The sequence below is a fragment of the Chrysochloris asiatica genome, unplaced genomic scaffold, assembly GCF_000296735.1.
Source record: "Chrysochloris asiatica unplaced genomic scaffold, ChrAsi1.0 scaffold00130, whole genome shotgun sequence".
Lineage (NCBI taxonomy): Eukaryota > Metazoa > Chordata > Mammalia > Afrosoricida > Chrysochloridae > Chrysochloris > Chrysochloris asiatica.
In genome coordinates, this window is record NW_006408648.1 from 8,582,804 (window position 1) to 8,605,434 (window position 22,631).

Genomic DNA, 22,631 nt, shown 5'->3' on the forward strand with positions numbered 1-22,631 from the left:
ATCTTTCCGATTTCCCTTTTTTTTAAAATTTTTTTTAATATGCAGGTGTATTCTTTTTCTTTGAGGTTTACCCTGTAATTTATTAATTTTCTCCCTGCTTAAAACATTGTTTTATCCTGAAGTCTGTTTGACTTCCTTGCCATTTGGAAGTTCTGTATCTACACTATTCCTTCTTTTTGCTTTGTAGTTGACTTCATTACACATTGATATTTCTGGTTCCCTCTCTTCAGTCTTGTAGGTTTAAATACTTGTACTTTAAATAATTCTATACCTGGATTGTGTTCTAGGTGGTGTTGGTATGAATAGTATTCTCAGGTTATTGTCTGCTGTTTTTGGTTCTCAGTCCAAAGAACACCCTTTAGCATTTTTGAAAACTTGGTCTGGTCGTTACAAATTCCTTTAATTTCTGTTTATCAGGAAGTGTCTTTATTTTGCCATCATATTTGAGGGACAGTTTTGCTGGGTATATGACTTGTTGGCAATCTTTTTCTTTAACCTCTTGTTTTTCCCAAGCTGTTTTCAGGATTCTTTTCTTCTCTTTGATTTTTAGAGTTTGGTTATGGTATGTCTTGGCAATTTTCTTTTGGGATCTATCCTGTTGGGGTTCATTTAGCTACTTGTATTCTTATCTTCTTATCTTTCATGATATTAGGAGAGTTTTCTTCCAACAACTCTTTGTTTTCTCTGTGCTTGTCTCTTCCTGCTCAGGAATTCCAATCACCTGTTAGTCGCTTCTCTTCATGGTGTTCCACATAACTCTTAGGTTTTCTTGGATTTTTCACTCCTTTTCTGATTGTTTTAGCATACTAGTATTGAAAGATTTATCTTCAAGCTCACTAATTCAGGTCTCCATTGCTTTACATCTACTCCTTTGGCCTTCCAATGTATCATCCATTTCTGAGAGCTCAGTATCAATCTTCTGGATTTCTAATTGCAGGTTTTGTATTGTTTCAAACTTTGCATTTATTTTGTTGGTTTGTTCTTGTAGTGTTTTCCTGAATTATTCTAAAGTTTTTATTGTATTTGTCTAGCTTGTCTCAATATTTCAATTGAACCTTTGAAGGTACCCAATTAGCATTCTTCTGATTTCTTTTTCAGTTAGCTCTATTATGTTTTCTTCCTCAGAAATGTCTTCTGGTTTTGTATCTTCATCATTTGTTTTAGCCAATGTCTCTTGTTTCTTTGTGTGAGCTAAAATTGCCTGTTGTCTCTGGGGCATTTTGAGGCTCTTGTATTTGTAAAAACAAATAGTGCATTTGTTGGAGCCAGAGGGGAGCAATCTCTGGAGGGCTCCTGCAATTCAAGGAGTTCACAGGTAGTTGTGGAAGGGATGTGACAGCAGAGTTCCTGGCCCTAGATGCAGTTCCTACTGGATTTGGTGTTAATCTATATTAAGGGCATTTGATCCAGAAATACTTTGTGGGGGCCCTTGATGGAGCTGGTTTCAGTGTCTTTTAGGACCACAAGGAAACTGGTGGCAGGGTGACTGGCTAAATGCTGATCTGGTGGGTCTGTAGGTTTTATAGGTCTGGAATTGAGCCCATCTGAATATAGGCACCAAAATGGCACAGCTAGCCCCCACCTCACGCTGGCATGGCTCCCAACCAACCATGTGGCTCTGAACTCCCAGAGAACAGGGTCTACACTGGGAGTAGGTGTGGGTGGGGAGGCCACACTTCTTGTCACAAGGGGAATGTGGGGCAACAAGAAATGACACTCTTTCTGGTGCTGCAAAAATGCCACGCCTCCCTCTGATATCAAAGCTGCTCACAGATGATGGAGCTGGTGTGGTCAAGCCATTCACCATTCTCCCTCTCTCACCATCCCTGCTAGTCCTCTCCTCCCAGCAAGCACTCCATCTACCTCTCTAACCTTTTTTCTTAATTACAGACTGTCAGAATTTTCATTAGTATCTGTTTTATTTGGTCTCATGCATCTTTGTTGTAAAGGCTCCATGTAGTACTGCATATGCCTACTCCACCATCTTGCTGGAGTCTTATTTTAATCAGTTACTTGTTTTTAGGTGCAACTGAGTCTGTCCCTTTTCACAGTGACCCTCTGCACAACAGAATAAAGCACTAGTCTTGTGCTATCCTCATAATTTTATGTTTAAGGCCATCATTACTGCCATTGCTCCTTGGGAGAAATTTGAGGCTTTCTGCCCCTATAGAGATTTATAGCCTTAGAAATGCAATACAGGGCCACTATTAGTCTGACTGACTCAACACTACATGACAATGAAAAGGTCAAAATTACACAAAAAGGTTATGCTTAGAGAAATGCCATACCTATACATTTTTCTTAGCCTATTCCTATTCCCTCCTTTCTTGTGAAAGTAACCAATCTCATTAATTTCTTATTTGTCCTTTCTATATGTCCCTTTGCCAAAAAGAACAGATACATGTCTATTTTCTCTTCTTTCTTAAACAAAATTAGCATACCATACATATTACTTTCATAACAGTTAATGAACATCTTCCATATTCTTTTATACAGATGCATATAACTCTATTCTGTTGGTATACAGATTATCCAATCACTCTTTCATGGCCATTTTTCATACATTTAATTATAAACAATGCTTCAACATTGTTCATAATTCTTTGGAATTGCTAAATTAAATAACAGATGCATATATAGTTTTGCTAGATTATACACAAATTTTGCTATAAAAGATTATACCAGTTTGCATTCCCACCAGCAAGAGAGATGTCTTTCCGTATGTGTGTGTTTGTGTGTGTTGGTAAGTGCCGTCGAGTAGTTTCCAACTCATACACACCTGTACAGAGTTTCCAAGGACCAGCTAGTGTGTTTAAGCCACTGACCTTGCAGAACACTGTAAAATATTTTTATGAACATATGCTTTCTTTCCTCTTGGGTAAATATTTAGAACTGGATCATATGGAAGGTGCCAAAATGTTTTTCAAGTGTTTGTACCAATTTTCATCTCCAGCAAGAGTATGAGAGTTCCAGTTGCTCCAAATCGTCATAAAACTTTGGCATAATCAGTCTTTTAAATTTAAACCAATTATTTGGTGGCACTGGTAGGTTAGGCTGCTAACTGCAAGGTTGGTGATTCAAACCCAACAACTACTCCTTAGAAACCCTTTACAGAGTTGCTACAAGTTGAACTGACTATAAAGCACTTAACAACATGACCCAGAATTGCTTTGCTGACAATGGACTTGCTAATGATGAACATTGCTAAGTATCTTTTCACTTGCTCACCTAATATTTGTATATATTCAGATTAAAGTCAATTCAATTTTTTTTGCCCATTTAAAAACTTGTTTTGAGTTTTAGATTATAACAGATTTATCTGCAAATAATGTATATGTCTTTAATCAGGTTTGCAAATATTTCCTACCAATAATTTACTTGTCTTTTTAGCCTCTAACAATGTTTTTAAGAGATTTTTAAATGTTGATGAAGTTCAATTAACTAATTATTTTATGGTGTGTGTTTTGGTCATCATTTGAGAGAAACACACTGCCTAACCCAAAGTCATGAAGATTTTTTTAACTATAAGGTTTATTTAGTTTTATGTTTTACATTTAAGGTCTATTCAGTTGCTTTTGTTTTTAGTATTGTCAGAGGTATGAATAGGCAATTTTCCAGCACCATTTGTTGAGACTATACTTTTCCCATTGAACTGCTTTGGTACGTCTTTGGTCATGCTGCTGTTGTTGTTGTTTTTGTGCCATCTAGTTGGTTATGACTCATGGCAACTCTGTATAGGGATTACAAGAGAAAGTGATGTGTTTAAACTGTGGTTAGCAGTCCAGTATTTATCATATAGTGCCATACAGGGGCTCACCTATGGTCATGCTGTGGTAGTGGTGTGTGCCATGGAGTCAGTTCTGACTCATAGCGACCGTGTATAGGATTTCTGAGACTGTCCATAGTTGTCCATATATTGTGGATTTATGACTAGATTGTCTCTTCTGTTCTACCAATCTATTTGTTTATTAATCTTCAGACTAACATTATACTTTCACGATTGCTGTAACATTGTAATACATTTTGAAATAGACTAGTCTTATCTCCATAACTTAACTCTTTTTCAAAGTTGTTATCCTAGTCCTTTGTATTTCCATATGAATTTTAGAATTAGCATGTAATTTTGACTGGAGATCCACCCTTTTTAAAGTTTAATTTTGAGAGAACTCATATCTTAATGCCGAGTTTTTCAACATGGTGTATCTCTCCATTTATTTAGGCAGGTATTTAACTTCTCCCAGCAATACTTTATAGTTTTCAGTGTACAATCCTACATACTATTTGTCTGATTTATTCCAAAGTCTTTAATATTTTTTGATACTACTGTAAATAACTACCACCCATCTGTCAGTTTAGTTGCACTGTGGTAGCTTGTGTGCTGCTCTGATGCTGGAGCTATGCCACCGATATTTTGAATACCAGCACGGTCACACATGGTGGGCAGGTTTCAGTGTGGTTTCCAGACCAGCTATTTCAACTATTATTTAAATTTACGCACCAAACACTAAAGCAGTGGTGATAAAATTGAAAAATTCCATCAGCTTCTTCAGTTTGAAATTGATTAAACATGTAATCAAGATGTATTGAGTATTAGTGATTGGAATATATGAGTTTAGAAACAGAGACAAAGGATCAGTAGTTGGAAAATATGGCCTTGGTGATAGAAAGGATGCTGGGGCTGCATAACAGAATTCTGCAAGACCAACTACCTTCTACATCGCAAAAACCTTTTTTAAACAACATAAAAGGTGACTATACAAATGGATCTCACAAGATGGAATAGACATGAATCAAATTAACTACATCTGTGGGAAGAGATGGTGGAAAAACTCAGTATCATCAGCCAAAACAAGGCCAAGGGCTGACTATGGAACAGATACCAATTGCTCATATGTAGTCAGGCTGAAGCTGAAGAAAACTGAAACAAGTCCACAAGAGCCAAAATGACCTTGAACATATTAAGTTGTGCCACTAAGTTGGTTCCAGCTCAGAGACCCTGTATAGGGTTTCCGAGGAGCAGATGGTGAGTTTGAACAGTAAATCTGTGGTTCAAACAGACTTTAAGGTCAAGTACTTTTCCTATGGTGCCACACAAGGACTCCTTGAACATATATACTCCACTTAAATTTAAAGAACACCTCAAGAACATATTTGCTGCATTTGACACTAATGATTGAAGACCAGAAGAGCTATCAGATAACATCAAGAACATTGTATAAGCAAAATGTGATAAAAAAAGATCAAAAGGAATGTTAGAAGAGACTCTGAACTTGTTATCCAGCATAGTGATGCTAAAGCAAACTGAAGAAATGAGAAAGTAAAAGAGCTGAACAGAAAATTTCTAAGGCCAGCTTAAGAAGACAAAGTTAATAAATGAAATGAGCAAAGATCTGGAGTCAGAAAAACAAAAGATAAGAAGAACACCCTCATCATTTCTCAAGCTGAACGAACTGAAGAAAAAAATTCAACCCTCGACTCACAATACTAAAGGATTCTATGGGCAAAATATTAAATGATGTAGAAAGCATCAAATGAAGATGAATGTATATACGGCACTGTATCAAATAGAAATGGTTGATGTGCAGCCATTTCAAGAGGTAGCATATGATCAAGAACCTATGGAACTGAAAGAAGAAGTCTAAGCTGCACTAAAGGTATTGGTGAAAAATAAGGCTCTAGGAATTGATGAAATACAAAATAAAGTCTTTCAACAAACTGATGCAGTACTGGAAACGCACACTCATACATGCCCAGAAATTTGGAAGACAGCTACCTGGCCAACCACTTGGAAGAGATCCATATATGTGACTGTTTCAAAGAAAGTTGAACCAATAGAATGCAGAAATCATCGAACAATATTACTATCACATGTAAGAACTGATAATTAAGAAATAGCTGCAACCGTATATCAATAGAGAAATGCCAGAAACTCAAGTTGGATTTAGAAGAAGATGTGTAACGAAGGATATCATTGTTGACATCAGCAAGACCTTGGATGAAAGCAAAGAATACCAGAAAGATGTTTACTTTTACATTATTGACTATGCAAAGGGTTTTGACTGTATGGATTATGGCAAACTGTGGATAACACTGTCAAGGATGGGTATCCAGAACACTTGAATGTACTCATGAGGAACCTGTACATAGACCAAGAGGCAGTTGTTGGAACAGAACAAGGGGATACTGAATGGTTTAGAATAAGGAAGGGTGTGAGCCAGATTTGATTTTTTCACCATATTTATTCCATCTGCATGCTGAGCAAATAATCTAAGAAGCTGGATTATATGGAGCATGGCATCAAGATTGTAAGAAGACTCATTAACAACCTACCATATGCAGATGATATAACCTTGCTTGCTGAAAGGGAAGAGGACTAAAATAATTATTGATGAAGATCAAAGACCACACAGCTTGCAGTATGGATTATACCTCAATGTAAAGAAAACAAAACCCCTCACAACTGGACCAGTAAAAAGGACCACAATAAACGGAGAAAAAACTGAAATTTCCAGACTTCATTTTGCTTGGATCCACTATCAACATTCATGGAAGGAGCAATTAAGAATCAAATGATGTATTACACTAGGCAAATTTGCTGCAAAAGAACTCTTTAAAGTGTTGAAGAGCAAAGATATCATTTTTGAAAACTACGGAGTACCTGACCCAAGCCATGGAATTTTTAATTGCCTCATATACATGTGAAAGTTGGACAATGAATAAGGAAGAACTTAGAAGAATTGGTGTTGGAGAAGAATATTGAAAAGTACCATGGACTCCAAGAAGAACAAGCAAATCTTTGTTAAAAGAGGTACAGCCAGAATGCTCCTTCATCTCTCATACTTTGTACATATTATCAGGAGGGACCAGACCCTGGAGAAGGACATTATACTTGGTAAAGTGGAGGTTCAGCGAAAAATGAGGACAACCCCCATCCCCTCCCCGCAACTAGATGGATTGATTCTGTGGCAGCAGCAATGAATTCAAGCATAACAAAAATTGTGAGGATGCATAACCTTCTGTAGCGCATAGGGTCACTATGAATCAGAACCAATTTGATGGCCCTAACAACAACAACTGTCAGTTAATTGTTTTTAAAATTTCAATTTGTAATTGTCATTGCTGGCATATAGATACTGATTTTTCTATAATGACTTATATCCTGCAACTCTGCTAACCTTACTTAAGAGTTCCGGTAGCTTTTTGACAGGTTTTATCAGATTTTTTACATAGACAATTATGTCATCTACAAATAAAAACAAAACTGTCTTCCTTTCCAATCTAGATGGCCTTTCAAACCTCCAGTTTGATACTGAAAACAAGAGGTGAGCGTCCATCCTTGACCTGATTCTGATGTGAAATAAATGAGCTTTTTACCATTAAGTTTGATGTTAGCTGTATGTTTTTTTATAGATGTTTCTATCAGTGTGAGAAATTTTCCTTCTATTCCTAGTTTGCTAAGAATTTCAAAGCAAGAATGGGAATTGGATTTTGTTAAGCAGTTTTTTTTTGTTTTTTTTTTTTTTGCATCTGTTGAGATCTGACAGTTTTTCTTTGTTAGACTGTTAATGTGAGCTATATTGATTTTCTGTTAAATCTTTCTTGAGATTTTTGGATAAATTATACTTGGCCATGATATCTTAATTATATATTGTTAAGATTCATTTTCTAAAATTTCATTTAGAATTTTTGTGTTAATATCCATTAAGAGATATGAGGTAACCTTGTAGTGTTCCTTTTTTGGTAATGTCTTTGTCAAGTTTTGGAAATCTAGGTAATGTTAAAGTCATAGAATAAGTTTGGAAGAATTCTCTTTTTAGTTTTTAGGTAGAAAATTGGTATTGCTTCTTTCATAAATGTTTGGCAAAATTTATCAGTGAAGCCATTCGAGTGAGCTTTAAGCTTTCTGGAAAAGTTTTCAAATACAAATAAATTTCTTTAATAAACACAGGACTATTAAATGAGCTATTTTTCTCTAGTAAGCTTCAGTAGAGTTCCTGTCTTTCAAGGAATTGTCCATTTCATTTAAATTGTTGATTTCAGTGCCGTAGAGTTGTTCCTAATATTCTGATTATCATTTTAGTGTATCTATAGATTCTGTTACATCTCTCATTCCTGATACTGGTAATTTGTGTCTTTTCTTCTTTTTTCTGTATTAATCTGGTTAAAGGTCTATTAGTGATTGTGATCTTCTCAAAGAACCAGCTTTAGGTACTTCACTGATTTTACCTATTGTTTTTTATTCTGATCTGTATTATTTTCTTTCTTCTACTTTAACACATTGACTTCTGTTTTGATTTTTACTAATTTTATTTTTATTGTTGCTGTTGATAATAAACACAGAACACATAATTCAACAATTTTTACATGTACAATTCAGTGGCATTGTTTATATTTTCTAAGTTGTGCAACCATTCTCACCTGTCTTTTTATTCCTCCCCCATTAACAAACTCATTGTCCCCTAAGGTACCTATCTAACTACTCAAGTTGCCGTTGTCAGTTTGATCCCATAGATATAGATCTTAAAAGAGTGCAAAGTTTGAAGTAGACATTCTTTACTAGTTAAGTTAAACAAATTACTGTTGGGTTTTAAGAAGACTTCAGTGATATTTTGATTTCAGGTTGAAAGATTAGCCAGGACAATAGTTTCAGGCTTTCCTTTAGTCTCCCTATAGTATAGAAAGTGAAACTTGAAATTCTGTTCTGCATTTCCCCCTTTTGATTCTTATATAGAGCTGCTGATCAAAATGTTCCGAAACAGTAGTTGGACACCATCTCAGGGCAAAGGGGGCAGTTGTTCACAAGAGCCAATTAGCCATACATTCCATTTTCCCCTTCTATCTTCTTCTTCCTCTGTTGCTTCGGGTAAATGGAGACCAACTATACCCTGGATAGCTGCCTGCAAAGCTTTAAAATACCATGCACAATGTAATGAACTAGGAGGCAGAAAAGAAGCACTAATATGTTATTAGGCCAATTAACTGGGATGTCCTGTGAAACCATGACCCTCAACCTCAAACCAAGGAACTAAATTCCATGAAATGTTTGGCTATAGGTAAGCAGGATCAGTAGCTACTTTTTTTGGTCATTGTTGTAAATACATCTATCACATAACTTTTGTTAATTCTGTTTCTGACTACTATAAAACCAGCTGGTAGCATTTACATTAATCATCTGTACAGCCCTATGCAGTTTTTCCATCAATGTAAACTAAAGTTCAGTACTTTATGAGAAATAATCACATACTTCCCTCCTATCCCTGTTGTTGTTAGGCACCAATGAGTTGGTTCCGACTGACAATTGAACAAAAGACTGCTCAGTCCTGTACCATTCACAATCCTTGCTGTTTGAGTCCACTGTTGTGGCCACTGTGTCAATCTATCTTGTTAAAGGTCTTCTTTTTTGTTGACCCTCTACTTTAACAAGCACATCCAGTCTTTCTTTCAAGGAATGGTCCCTTCCTGATGATATATCCACAATGCCTGTACCATTTAGCATTCCCACCAGTAATGAATAAGAGTTCCAATTTTCTGACCAACATTGGTTCTTTTCTTTTTTAAAAAAAAATCTTAATTCTTGCTGTCACTGTTGTTAAGTGCTGTTGAGTCAGTTCCAATTCACAGTGACCCTATATAGGGTTATCAAGGAGCAGCTGGTGGATTTGGACTGCCAGCTTTGTGGTTCAAAGTCCAGAGCTGATCCTTCAGCACCACACCAGGAGTCCTAGCCATCCTAGTGGGAGTGAAATGGTAACTCACTGTGGATTTCATTTGCCGTGCTCTAATGGCTAATGGTGGTGTAGCACTGTGGGTTAATGTGCCAGACTGCAAAGCCGTTTGAACTGCAAGGTCAGTGGTTCAACAGCTGCTCCTTGGAAACCCTATACAGGGTCGCTATGGGTCGGAACTGATTCGACGGCACTTCACAACAACAATGGCTAATGACATTGAGCATTTTTTTTCATACATTTGGTGGCCATCTGATCTGCTTTTAATTTTATTTTTAAGTTCTTTCTTTCTTTTGCCATTTAAACTGGGAATTTAGTTTATCTTTATGCTTTCATTTTTGTTTGAGAGGTTTTGTCTTAAGTATCTCGTGCTGCAGTAACAGAAATATCACAAATGGATGGCTTTAACAGAAATTTATTCTCTAACAGATTAGGAGGTTAAAGTCTGAATTCAGAATGCCAACTCTGGAGAAAGTTAAGTTCCTTGTTGTCTTCTTCAGCATCTGTAGGCTCAGCATTCCTTAGAGATCTCTATGTGTCTTAGCATCAATCTTTCCCTGAATCTAGGAGCTTCAAAGTGCAGGTACCCTAGGTCCTAAGGACACATTCCACTCCCAGTTCTTCCTTATTGGTAGTAGTAGGGCCCTTTCTCTCTGTTCACTCCTTTCTCCTTATATATCTCAACAGAGACTGACTCAGATAATTCTGTAGATTACATCTAGCCTTATTAACATAATGGAAGGATTTAGAATACATTATAAGATAATCACATCAGATCAGAGCTGATTACATCAGATCATAACATGGTGCTGATTACATCACATTAGATCTCAACGTAGAGGTGATCACTGTATCTTAACTGCTAAACCAAGAATCCTGGCCCAGCCAAGTTGACAAAAAACCTCAACTATTTCAGGTTTTAATGGTATTTGTCTTTATTCATTGTTTTAAATATAGTCCATACATTCTGATATGCATCATTCATATTATCATTATTTTACAGAAATTCTTTATTTCACTTTGTATTTTTTGAGTTAACAGGTGATTAAAAATTTTTTAGCTTTCAAGAGTCTTCTACATTTTTCATTTCCCCACATCCTTGTCATCACTTGTAAGGCATTTCAATTCTTAAATAACTAGTCAATATTAATGAAACCTCCTATAAAGAAAGCAGCATTTACAGATGGAAAAACTGATATGCTGAATTGCTCCACTTATGCTTTTATGGTATTTAATGACTGAGCCTTAAAGGCTAAAAGGCAAAAAATAATATATTTTGAAGATACGAAGTAATATGTTTGTTTTCTAGGTCCAAAGAGTGACTATGTATAACTGAGTAGCTGGAGTACACTGTTTTGGTCTTAGGATGTTGTTGTTATTAAGTGTTACCGAGTCAGTTCACACTTATAGCAACCCTGTACAGGGATTCCAAGGAGCGGCTGGTGGTTTGACTTTGCGGTTCAAACCAATCTTGCGGACCAGTGCTTATCCTACAGCATCACACCAGGACTCCCTGGTCTTATGATGTTATTAAGTGTCATGGAGTCAAGTTCCGACTCAGTGACCCTGTACAGAGTTTCCGAGGCTATAAATCTTTATGGGAGCAGAAAGCCTCATCTTTCTCCCATGGAACATGTGGTAGTTTCAAACTGCTGACCTTAAGGTTCGCAGGCCAATTTGTAACCACTACTTTAATTCAAGGTCAATATATTATCGGACTACTTTTTTTGAAGGAGCTCTGGTAGCGTAGTGGTTACGAATCGGGCTGTGAGCCACAAGGTCAGCAGTTTGAAACTACCAGCTATTTTAGTTAGGGACAAACACAAGGGCCATCTCTAGCAAACTTATGTTGTTGATGTTGTTATTAAATGTTAGATGTTAGAAGGTTAGGGACAAACACAAGGGCCATCTCTAGCAAACTTATGTTGTTGATGTTGTTATTAAATGTTAGATGTTAGAAGGTTAGGGACAAACACAAGGGCCATCTCTAGCAAACTTATGTTGTTGATGTTGTTATTAAATGCTGTGGAGTCGGTTCCAACTCACAGCAACCCTGTATAGGGCTTCCTAGGAACAGGTGGTGAGCTTGATCCACTGACCTGTGGTTCAAACTAACCATGAAGTCCAGTGCATTAACCCACAGCGCCACACCAGGATTCCAGCAAACATACAGGACCTTAAAATAATAACCTCTCTTAGATTGATTAATTTTATAATTTTTATTCTCATTGTCGTTCTCCATTTTCTTTATCTTATATAATTTTAAGTCACCTAAAATTAAATATTTATAGAATAATGGAATACTGGTGTGATACTGTAGGATAAGCACTAGACTGCAAACCATATGACTGGCAGTTCAAAACCACCAGCCACTCCTTGAAAACCCTATACAAGTTTTCTATGAGTTGGAACTGATTCAATGGCGCTTAACAACAACATAAAAATTATAGAATAATTAATTAGCAATATTAGTAAAAATAACACCCCATTATCTATCCTACATTTAAAAATAAATACGACTAAATGTGTCTACCCTATCATCCTTTGATACTACTAAAGGCATACATGATTAGAAACTCTGTTCTGGCTTCACTCTGATGCTTACCTTTTCTGCTACTTCTCTTACAGACTGAACACTTGTTCCATATAGATGGTTGTTATATTGGCCAGCTTCAATGAATTTATGTTCTTGAATATCTTTTTCCATCTGCTCTCGTGAAGTCACAAAATGATAATCTCTTCCATCTACTTCATAATCTCGTTTTGGCCTAGTTGTATCTTTAATAGAAAGTAATTTGGGGAGGTGTTTAATATTTTAACATTACAACTTCTACCTAATCATTATTTGTTAAGTTCAACATAACAGAGGTTAATTTCAATTTGAAAAGAAATAATATGGAGAATGAAGGAGCAACTGATAAAATAAGGATAAACTACTAAAAATTGGAAATTCTTGTTTTTAACACAAATAATAACAGAGAGTATTTAGAACAGTAATTATGGGATTTTGTCTGATTGGGTTACTCACGAGGAACACACGATCCAAATTTGTCAGGAAATTCTGAGATCAAGTCGTCATTTATCCTGTCTTTCATAGGTCCCAATATGATCACTGGCCGAGTATAATTAACTGTAAAGATAAACTCCATTATCAAAAGGAATAAACATTCAATGTATTTTATTTCATCAGAAAATGAAAATTTCTTTAAATTGCTTTTTTTCTCTGTCTCACTCTATGACCAATTAAAGATACATAACTTAGTAGTTTAAAAATCTTTACCATGATCCCAAGTGTTAGTTATTAATCTCCTTAAGTCAATCATATACTTGACCAATTTAACCAAGTTAAATTCAGTATTTTAGTAGATATTTCTATACATGGTTAATATCATCTCATGCCAGATGAAAACATAAAACATACTGTTTTATTGATAATGTTTCCAAGTAAAAAACATGAGGAAGCAGAGGTTAGAAGGTCAAAAAGAAATTGGGAGTAGGAAGTGATATAATCACTGTATTAATCTAGAAAGACTATCTAATGGAAGTGTATGCATTGGATTGAAGAAGATCATGCCGGGAATAGGGAGAAGGATAGTGAGAATCAGAACATGGGATTTAAAAGAGGCCATAAATAAGAAAAATATGACAGAGCAAAATAAAAAGAAGCTGGAAATTGACGTTTAAAGGGGATGATGTACAAAGAAAAGTAAAACATGCTTCCAACATTTGGAACAAAGGTCACTAGAAGGATAGTGATGCTACTAATGAACACGGATAATCAGATATAAAATACCAACTTAAATGGCTAGTTATTTCACTATATGTATATACTGTAGATGGTGCTGTGGGATAAAGTACTAGACTGCAAGGTCAGTTTGAACCACAAGGTAGGTTCAAACTTCCTTGGGAAACCTATAGAGACAGGGTGGCTATGAGTCAGAACCAACAACACTATTTAACAACAACAAACTATGTTTCACAAAATTAAAACAAATAGTAAAGTCCTAATATAGTTTGTTTTTAGGTAGGTGTTACACTTAAAACTTTTCCAAAGTAAGATCTATAATTTTTCAAGAACAATGCAAAAAAATAAACAGGCTTCACAAACCTTCTTGCTGGTTCACTGGTTCGTAGGATAAGACATATTCTTCTTGTCCGCCTATTAGAAGTTAAAATATAGATGAGAAAATTTGTAAAGATAATTAGCACTAATTTACTTAATTTAATATATAACATATAAATTACTAGGATTTTCCTGAGAAAATGCTATAGAGAAAAAGTTATTTACTTGAAGTCACAAAATGATAACCTCTTCCATCTACTTCATAATCTCATTTTGGCCTAGCTGTGTCTTTAATAGAAAATAATTTGGGGAGGTGTTTATGAAAAAATTCAGTAAAGGAAGTGATAGATTATAAAGTTGTAAGTTTGATACATATGTCCTTTTAATTTTTTATTGAGGTGATTTTAGGTAATTCAAGAATTTAATAATAAAATTGTTAAATGATTAATACTTTAATGAGCAGTTCCATATATAAGCACATTACATAATTTACTGCAATAAGACTGCACTACTTTTCTGGTCCCTGCAGGTATAATATTTAACAAAAATTCTTTTTATTTAAATAAATATAATTCCAATTAAAGTTGGAATAAAATAAAATGAAATAAAAGATGTCTAAAAAACCCCACAAAACTTGGGAGTCCCTGGGTGGTGCACATGGTTTAACACATTTGGTTGCTAATCAAATAGGTGGGAGACTTGAGTCTACCCAGGAAAAAAACCCTGGTGATCTATTTCTGAAAAACCAGTCAATGAAAGCCCTATCTATGGAGCACAATTCTATGTTGACACATATGGGGTCATCGAAAGTCGAAACTGATTTGATAGCACTGGTACACTTATTAAAAGCAATCCTGGCAGTGCTTTAGGATAAATACTGGACTGTTGAGAGGTTGGCAGTTCAAACCCACCAGCTGCTCCAGCAAAGGTAGATAAGGTTTTCTGCTACCATAAAAATTTACATGCTCAGAAACTCTACACAGGGTTGCTAAGAGTCAGAACTGACTCAATGGCAGTGGGTTGGGTTTGGTTTTGGTATAATTTAAAATGGTAACTGTAAATGTACAATTATTATCTCTACTTCACCGATAAAAAATGTACTACTAAATTCCCTAACTATTATAGCTCACTATTAAGAAATCTTTAATTTATCTCTTAAAAACAGGTAACATTTAAAGTGAATTAAAAATAGCTTTAGAGAAAACAAAAACCTTCCACTCCAACAAAATCAACCACACAAATACCAGTAATTAAAAAGTATACACGTGCACACATATATATACAAACAAATGTGTAGAAAACAATCTAGAGAACATTGTGTTAATTCAAATGGTTCGATGAATGAAATCAATATTAGATAATGTATTCTAGGATTTTCTCCTTGATTATCAAGATTCTAAAATCAACCTTTTCTCTAAACTTGTCTTTTATATAATATGTAACAACTGTACAGATCTTCTAAATATATATCAGCACGAATATTATTTCCTACTTTAAAAGTGTATTTTTTGTTTTCAAGTTTATTTAGCATATAAAACAGTTATTTTGTAAGCTGGTTTAAAAGTCACTATATGTAAAACATGGTTAACTATTAGTAAAAACATGCAAGTTAAATATTCCACACCTTAAAAAAGTCATGCAAATGGTGACACAGACAGTATATACTTTCAGTACCTCTTTTTAGTCTAGAATGCTACTCAACTACTCTATAATAGACTCTGGTTATAAATTAATAAAATACTGAAATATAAGAAATCATACTCCACATACCCAAAACAACAAAAACCCCAACTTAATATTATGCAGAAAAAAATAAAAAGCAACCAAATGAGGGTTAAAAGTATATATTGTCAACATGAAAAAATATTAGACTGATATTAACAGGATGGACCTTTTGAACAGCCATACTCATCTGTAATCAAGATTACTTTCATGTTAGACAGCAGTAAAAAAAAAAAAGTTAGAAAAGCAATTTTAATTTTTAAGATGCTACAACCAATATTTATATATTCTTCCCTCTTCCTATCCCAACACTGTTTAAAAACTTCACATTTGTATAACTCACTTAAAAATATACAATACCAATTGGCAAAATAAATCACTATTATATATGAGCAACTGTTGAAAAATTTTCCAGTATTTCTTATGCTCACTAAGACATGGTATAGTATGCAATGACTACCCAAATTAGCACTGATGGTACAGAATAAAAAGAGAAATGAAGCTAATTATAATTTAGCATTATTAAAAAAATCTTAACGATGTTAAAACAGTCACTAAAAAAAGAAAGGGAAAAATGTTAAGTGTTCTCTCATTAAACTAGATATTCACTTATAAAAGATACATACATATATACACATGTAACGTGTACACAAATAGCAGTCTGGAAATTAACTTCTATATACTGAATATAATTTTATTTCCAAGTATAGTATTATACCTGACTTTCCTTAATTTTAAATTAGGCATCTAATTTTCAGCACTTAATAATAACAACAATTTTCAGCTTTTAGAACACATCACTAAGAAAAAACAAGAACAAAAATCCTAAAACCTTGGGTTTGTTTTTGAGATTACTACTTCAAATTACAAAAGAACAAAATAAAACACTTACGGTAACTACTTTCACTATCGCTGGCATTAGAAGTTACATGTTCTGAAATTGCAGGACAATGGAAAAAAATGAGGAAAACAGAGTCATGAGTTTAAAAATCAGAGCTGGCAAAAGCAAACTATTAAAATAAAAACAAGATGACATTACAAAATGTTGATATAATCGCATATAACCAAAGAAATTTAAAAAGCATTTATTTTCTTTGGAAAATTTATTTTATAAAAATAGTAGCAAGAAAAAACCTGTAATTAGGGACAATGTCTCACTTTTGTATAGCATATCTTAAAATTAAAATCTGTATTACAAATAGCAGCCTGTAGTAGAGGAGCAAAGTGATCCTAAATTATCCAATTGTAGATGTAAAACCTAAAAAGAGAAAATGTAATTGGTACCATTTATTTAATTGGAATTGTAATGAATGACATCAGAGACAAGTTATATTTGAGCAAATATTTGCCCATATAAATGAAAGAATGTCTTTGTAATGAAAAATACATGATCTTGCTTCTTGTTCCTGAAGCAAAATGAAAATCCGTATTTCTGTGATGTTATAAATTCAGATGCCTCAAAAAAAAAAAAAAAAATGTTTTTGAGAGTGCTACTGTGTTTGAAAATTGACTAATAATTTTATTTGTAGAAACTGAAAACCATAAAATGTTCCATGGGAGAGAAGGAAAACTAAATTCTTATAGAAGGGAAAGAAAAAATAATTTCAAATACGAAACCAGTTTGAGGATAAATACTTGCTATACTATTATCACCCACAATGATTCCTAAAATCAAGCAGCACTAATAAAAAGTACAGAGAATAGTATAAGTTAAATTTGAAATAAAGAAAATTAGTTTTTTCCTGATAATTAAAAAAAAAGTCTTCAAAGTACTTCATAAAAGAAAATACCTCAACAGCCAGTAAAAAGGTATTCAACTTTATTACTCATTTATACAAATTAAAACCACATTTATCTCTATAATCCATCTGAATGGCTTAAATGAGAAAAAAACAAAACAGACATGTCAAGTATAGAAAAACAACTGGAACTCATATATGGGGGGTGGGTGGGAGGTGGGTGGGATAGGTGAAACAGGCAAATTCTAAAATCACTTAGCAAAATTATTTGGTGGTATCTACCAAATTCCTTTCCTAGGTATACCTCTAACAGGAATATATATGTATGTCTAAAAATTCAAAGCAATACTATTCAAAATAGCACCAAATGGGAAGCAAGTCAAAAATGTCCATCAACGGGTAGAATGAAAAATTAATCTGGGTATGTTCATACAATGAATGAGAAAACAAGCCAGTGCTATTTGTAACACCAGGGATAAATCTCAAACATAATACTAAGTAAAGGAAACTTTCTTAGTCCATTTACAGAAGGAGTCCTAGTGTGGTGCTGCAGATGACTGTGCTGAACTTTTAAGGTCGGTTTGAACCACAAGGTTGGTAGTTCAAGCTCACCAGCCATTCCTTGGAAATCCTACACAGGGTTGTTGTGAGTTGGAACTGACTCAATGGCATTTAGCAACAACAACAATAACAATTCTAGCTGTGTGGCAATTTAGGATAAGTACTGGACTGCTAACCACAAGTCAGTGATTCAAACTCAGCAGCCACTCCTTGGAGACCCTATATAGAGTGGCTATAAATCAGAATGACTCAACAGCACGTAACAACAATGACATTCTAGGGTCAAGGATTCCTGGTGGTGATGTAGGTTAAGCACTGGAATGCTAACCACAAAGTCGGTGGTTCAAGTCCAACAAGTGACTCCTAGGAAGAACAATCAGGTTTTCTGCTCCTATAAAGATGTACAACATTGGAAACTTTATATAGGGTTGCTACGAGTCTAAATCAGCTTGATGGCAGTGGGACTGGGGTTATTCTAGGCCAGGATAGAGCCACCCTTTGTTTGGAGGGGTTATGTAACTGGGAGAGTGGTTAAGAGCTTCTGAGATGGCTGGGAAGAAATGTTCTTGATACTGATCTGGATGCTGATTATGTAAGTAACCACAACTTCATGAAACTCAAGCTGTACACTTAGGATTAACAGAGTTGTGTACCTTTCTGTATGTAATACTTCACTAAAAAGTTAACTTACCAGAAAGTCTATTACTGAAATGTCAGAAAACAAACTGCACCTTTTAAAAATCCCTTTTCTGTGATTGTACAAATATTTGTTTATAAACTCAAAACAATATGCAGTTTAATACTTTTTTTCACGTAAGCTGTGTTTTTCAATGGCTATATGAGTCATAGTATGGTGCTGTAGGATAAGCACTGAACTGCTAACTGCAAGGTTGGCAGTTAAAATCTACCAGCTCTTCTTAGAAACCCCATACAGGGTCGTTATAAGTCAGAATAGACTCCACAGCACACAACAAACAATAACAATATATACAATAATATATTATATTATGTATAATATTATCAATATAGACAGATCATACTTCATTAACCAATCCCTAACTACGGAGTCCTAGTTTGGTGCTGCAGATTAATGCACTGGCTACAAAGTTGTATTGAACCACAAAGTCAGCGGTTTGGAGTTGCTGTGCGCTGTTGAGCCAAATCTGACTCATTGCAATCCTAGAGGACAAAGGAGAACTTCCCCATGGGGTTTTCCAATCTGTAATATTTATGGAAGTAGACTGCCATTTTTTTCTCATGGAGATGCTGATGGGTTTGAACTACCAACCACTCTGTTGGTAGCCAAATGCTTAACCACTGTCATCAGGGTTCCTTCAGGAAGAATTAGTGGGCCCAAAAGAAATGTTTTTCCAGAAAGGTTGTACTAGTTTACACTCTCGAAGGTAGTCTGTTAACAAAGTATCCATGTCACAAAATTCCATCACTACAGCTGGTGCTGCTGCTTGCCATCGAGTTGGTTCCAACTCACAGTGACGCTGTATAAGGTTTCCTAGGTTATAAATCTTTACAGGAGCAGAAAGCCTCATCTTTCTCAGAGGAGTGCCTGGTGGATTTAAACTGTTGTCCCTGCAGGTTAGCAGCCCAATGCATCACCTACTATGCTATAGGTACAAGTTTCTTCATCATTAATTCTTTATATGAAAAGTCTTCCAAAGAGATGGATAAAATAAACTACCATTTTGTTTATTGATCCCTAGGGGCATTGTCTGACTCCAGGTGTAAGCACTAGACTGTGAATCACAAAGTCAGCAGTTCAAACCCACCTCCTCAGAAACCCTACACAGGGCTCAAACCCTCCTTGGAAACCCTATACAAAGTCGCTATGAGTTGGAACCAATTCGACGGCACTTAACAACAACAATGGGGCAGTGTCAGGGATTGAACTGCATTCCTCCCAAAACAGGTGCTACCTTGCCTGGGCCATGATTCTCAGTGGTTTGGCAGTTATGTGATGATCTCCCCCCCAAAATGTAATCCGATGTGATAAACCAGTAAAAGGATTAAGGGTAGAAAGTACCACCCTTAATCCCATCATGACCCTGATCAGATGTGAAGGCATTTCCCAGGGGCATGGCATGCAACACCTTTTATCTTCCAAAGATAAAAGGAGAAGTGAACAGAGAAGGAGACCTACTACCACCGACAAAGAAGAGCCAGGAGTAGAATGCGTCCTTTGGACTTGGGTCCCTGCACTGTGAATCTCCTAGATCCAGGGAAAGATTGATGCCAAGACACATGGAGATCTCCAAGGAATGCTGGGCCTATTGATGCTGAAAGGAGACAAGGACCTTTCTTCAGAGCTGGTGCTCTGAATATTCAGACTTACAGATTCCTAAACTGTGAGAAAATAAATTTGTTTGTTAAAACCACCCATTTGTGGAATTTCTGTTACAGCAGCACTAGATAACTGAGGCAGTGATTAAACATATTTTAAACATCTCATTTGCTTATTTTTTAAAACACTCTTGGAAATCCTTTGTTCAGTTTTCTAAGGGAGAGAAAGTCTGTTTTTTTCCGATGTGTGACAAATTCACAGTACTATTTTATATACATGTATAAGTACATTCCTTAAGACTTTAAATTTTGTTTTGTTTATACTGATGACCGTGTTTCTTTAACTACATTTCATCTTTCTAATCATATATTTTTCCTGACAAAAAGTATATTTTTCAGCTTTTCCTGAGAATCTGTTACACCCTTCAAACCAAGGAATAATACTACTCTTACATCTTATTCTTATCACAAATGAAAAGTCTTGTGTTGCCATATAAGAGCTCTGTATATAACTCTGCTTAAATCAGACTTTAGGATAAAAAAGAAAGTAAAGATATAATGTAAAGGGAAATATTGTGCCTGAAAGTTTTTGAGATGTTTCACAAAATAGAAAGCTGTAAAAATAGACAAACTGCATATACAAGACACAAACATTGAGACAGCGTTATGATTTCCCCTTGTTGTTGTTGTTAGGTGCCATTGAGTTGGCACCGACTCATAGCGACTCTATGCAGAGCAAAATGAAACACTGCCCGATCCTAGGCCAACCTCACTACTGTTGCCACACTTGAGTCCATCGACGCTGCCACTTGGCCAAGCCATCTCATTGGGGGTCTTTCTCTTTCTCTCTCACCCTCCACCTTACCAAACATGATATCCTTTCTCCAGTGACTGGTCCCTTCTGAAAATATGTCTGTAGTATGAGAGACGAAGTTTGGCCATCCTGGCCTCCAAGGAGCACTCTGGCTGCACTTCTTCCAAAATGGATCTATTGGTTCTTTTGGCAATCCATGACACTTTCAATATTCTCCTCCAACATCATATAACTCAAAAGCATCAATTCTTCTATGGTCTTCCTTATTCATTGTCCAGCTTTCGCACGCATATGAGGTTATTGAAAATACCATGGCTTGAGTCACGCGCACCTTAGTCCTCAAGCAGACATCTTTGCTCTTCATTACTTAAAAAATGATTTCCACTGAAATACACTTATATGTCCACTCATAAGCTATATTTTCTTTTTAGTCACTGTTACAGGACTCTTACTCAGCCCTCTTCCAGCTTAGTTAAGCTTTTTAAAATTTGCTTAAGATCTGCACAGGTTTCTATTTCTTGCTGTTCAAAAACAATGATAGTTTAGTTGAATTCTCCCAGAGTTCCATCATACTTTTAATGAGTTCTGCTACTCAAAATTAGGTTTGAAAAAGCAATGATCTCACGTTTCTTCTCTCATCAACAGAGCAAATCAATACTTTTTCTGACTCTCTTCTTTGTAGAATAAATAACTGCTAAATTCATGCCAATAGTTAAGTATCCTCTGATATCACTTCTGTTTTTCTTGCTGCACTTCAGTTAAATAGACTACTTTTCATAGGGTATGTGAATTTACATCTTTCTTAACATTCCTTCAGTGCTATTCCACGTCTTGCCAACATGTTTGTTTCTCTAGAATAATTTATCCTCCTACTCATAGTCTCTTTATGAGTCCTGTTCCAATCCTGGTGTAGCGCTATATGATTAGAACTGGATTGCTAACTGTAAGATCAGTGGTTCAAACCCACTAACCGCTGCTCAAAAACCTATATAGGGGTGCTATGAGTCAGAACTGATTCCATAGATTTTAATAACAACCACATATTAGGTTACATTAATTTTCTTAATGAAATCTTGCAGAATTTTGCTCAGTTTATTTCCTGTATTCTGAACTTTAGAATAGCTTCACAGTACATGGATCCTGATAACAGGTGGCACAAGTAATACCCTTAGTCCATCTTTCTCAGTATCTTCTATTATATAATAATGGGCACTTGGACCATAGTAAGTCATCTATTTGGTATGATAAACTCTATTATACCAATTTTAGAATTTAACTGGTATTTTTCTGTGTCCCTCAGTATTTCCAAATAAAATCTTGACCTGATCATTAGGTGACCTAGTTTTAAAAATCCTTTGGTTTTCTGAGAGATGAAGCACAAATGCCCACCATCTGTTCTTAGCTCACTGTCCAGAAAAATCAAATCTTAAAAAAAAAAGACATTATTTGGTAATCAGCTATATTTGGGGATCAATATTTTTCATAATATTTCTGTTCTTAAGTCCCAAGCAGAGGTGAAAATACAATGTTATCAAGGCATTATTATTCATCATAACAGTATCAATTATGTTACAAAACCAACTAGAATACTTCATTTAGTTCCTTTTTCTCTTCGTTTCCCTTAGGTCTTTGTTGACTCAACTGATAATAAAAACTGTGGGTCCATTTTAACCACAAGGCTGGCGATTCTAGCTCACCAGCTGCTCTGTGGG

At 35.3% G+C, this 22,631-nt stretch overlaps 1 protein-coding gene across 13 annotated transcripts in view; it reads right to left on the reverse strand.

Moving 5' to 3' along the window:
- The window catches only part of DLG1 (discs, large homolog 1 (Drosophila)), a 315,798-nt gene that overhangs the window by 25,479 nt on the left and 267,688 nt on the right, over window positions 1-22,631 (reverse strand). For 9 of the 13 annotated variants that reach the window (XM_006869405.1, XM_006869400.1, XM_006869411.1 and 6 more), the window contains 4 exons: window positions 16,403-16,444; window positions 13,834-13,884; window positions 12,754-12,855; window positions 12,331-12,503 (listed from right to left, as the gene is read on the reverse strand). In XM_006869405.1, coding sequence (XP_006869467.1) covers window positions 12,331-12,503; window positions 12,754-12,855; window positions 13,834-13,884; window positions 16,403-16,444 — 368 coding nt within the window. Of the gene's footprint in view, window positions 1-12,330; window positions 12,504-12,753; window positions 12,856-13,833; window positions 13,885-15,679; window positions 15,716-16,402; window positions 16,445-22,631 lie in introns of all 13 variants that reach the window. The other 4 variants (XM_006869409.1, XM_006869410.1, XM_006869408.1 and 1 more) reach the window with 2 other exon arrangements.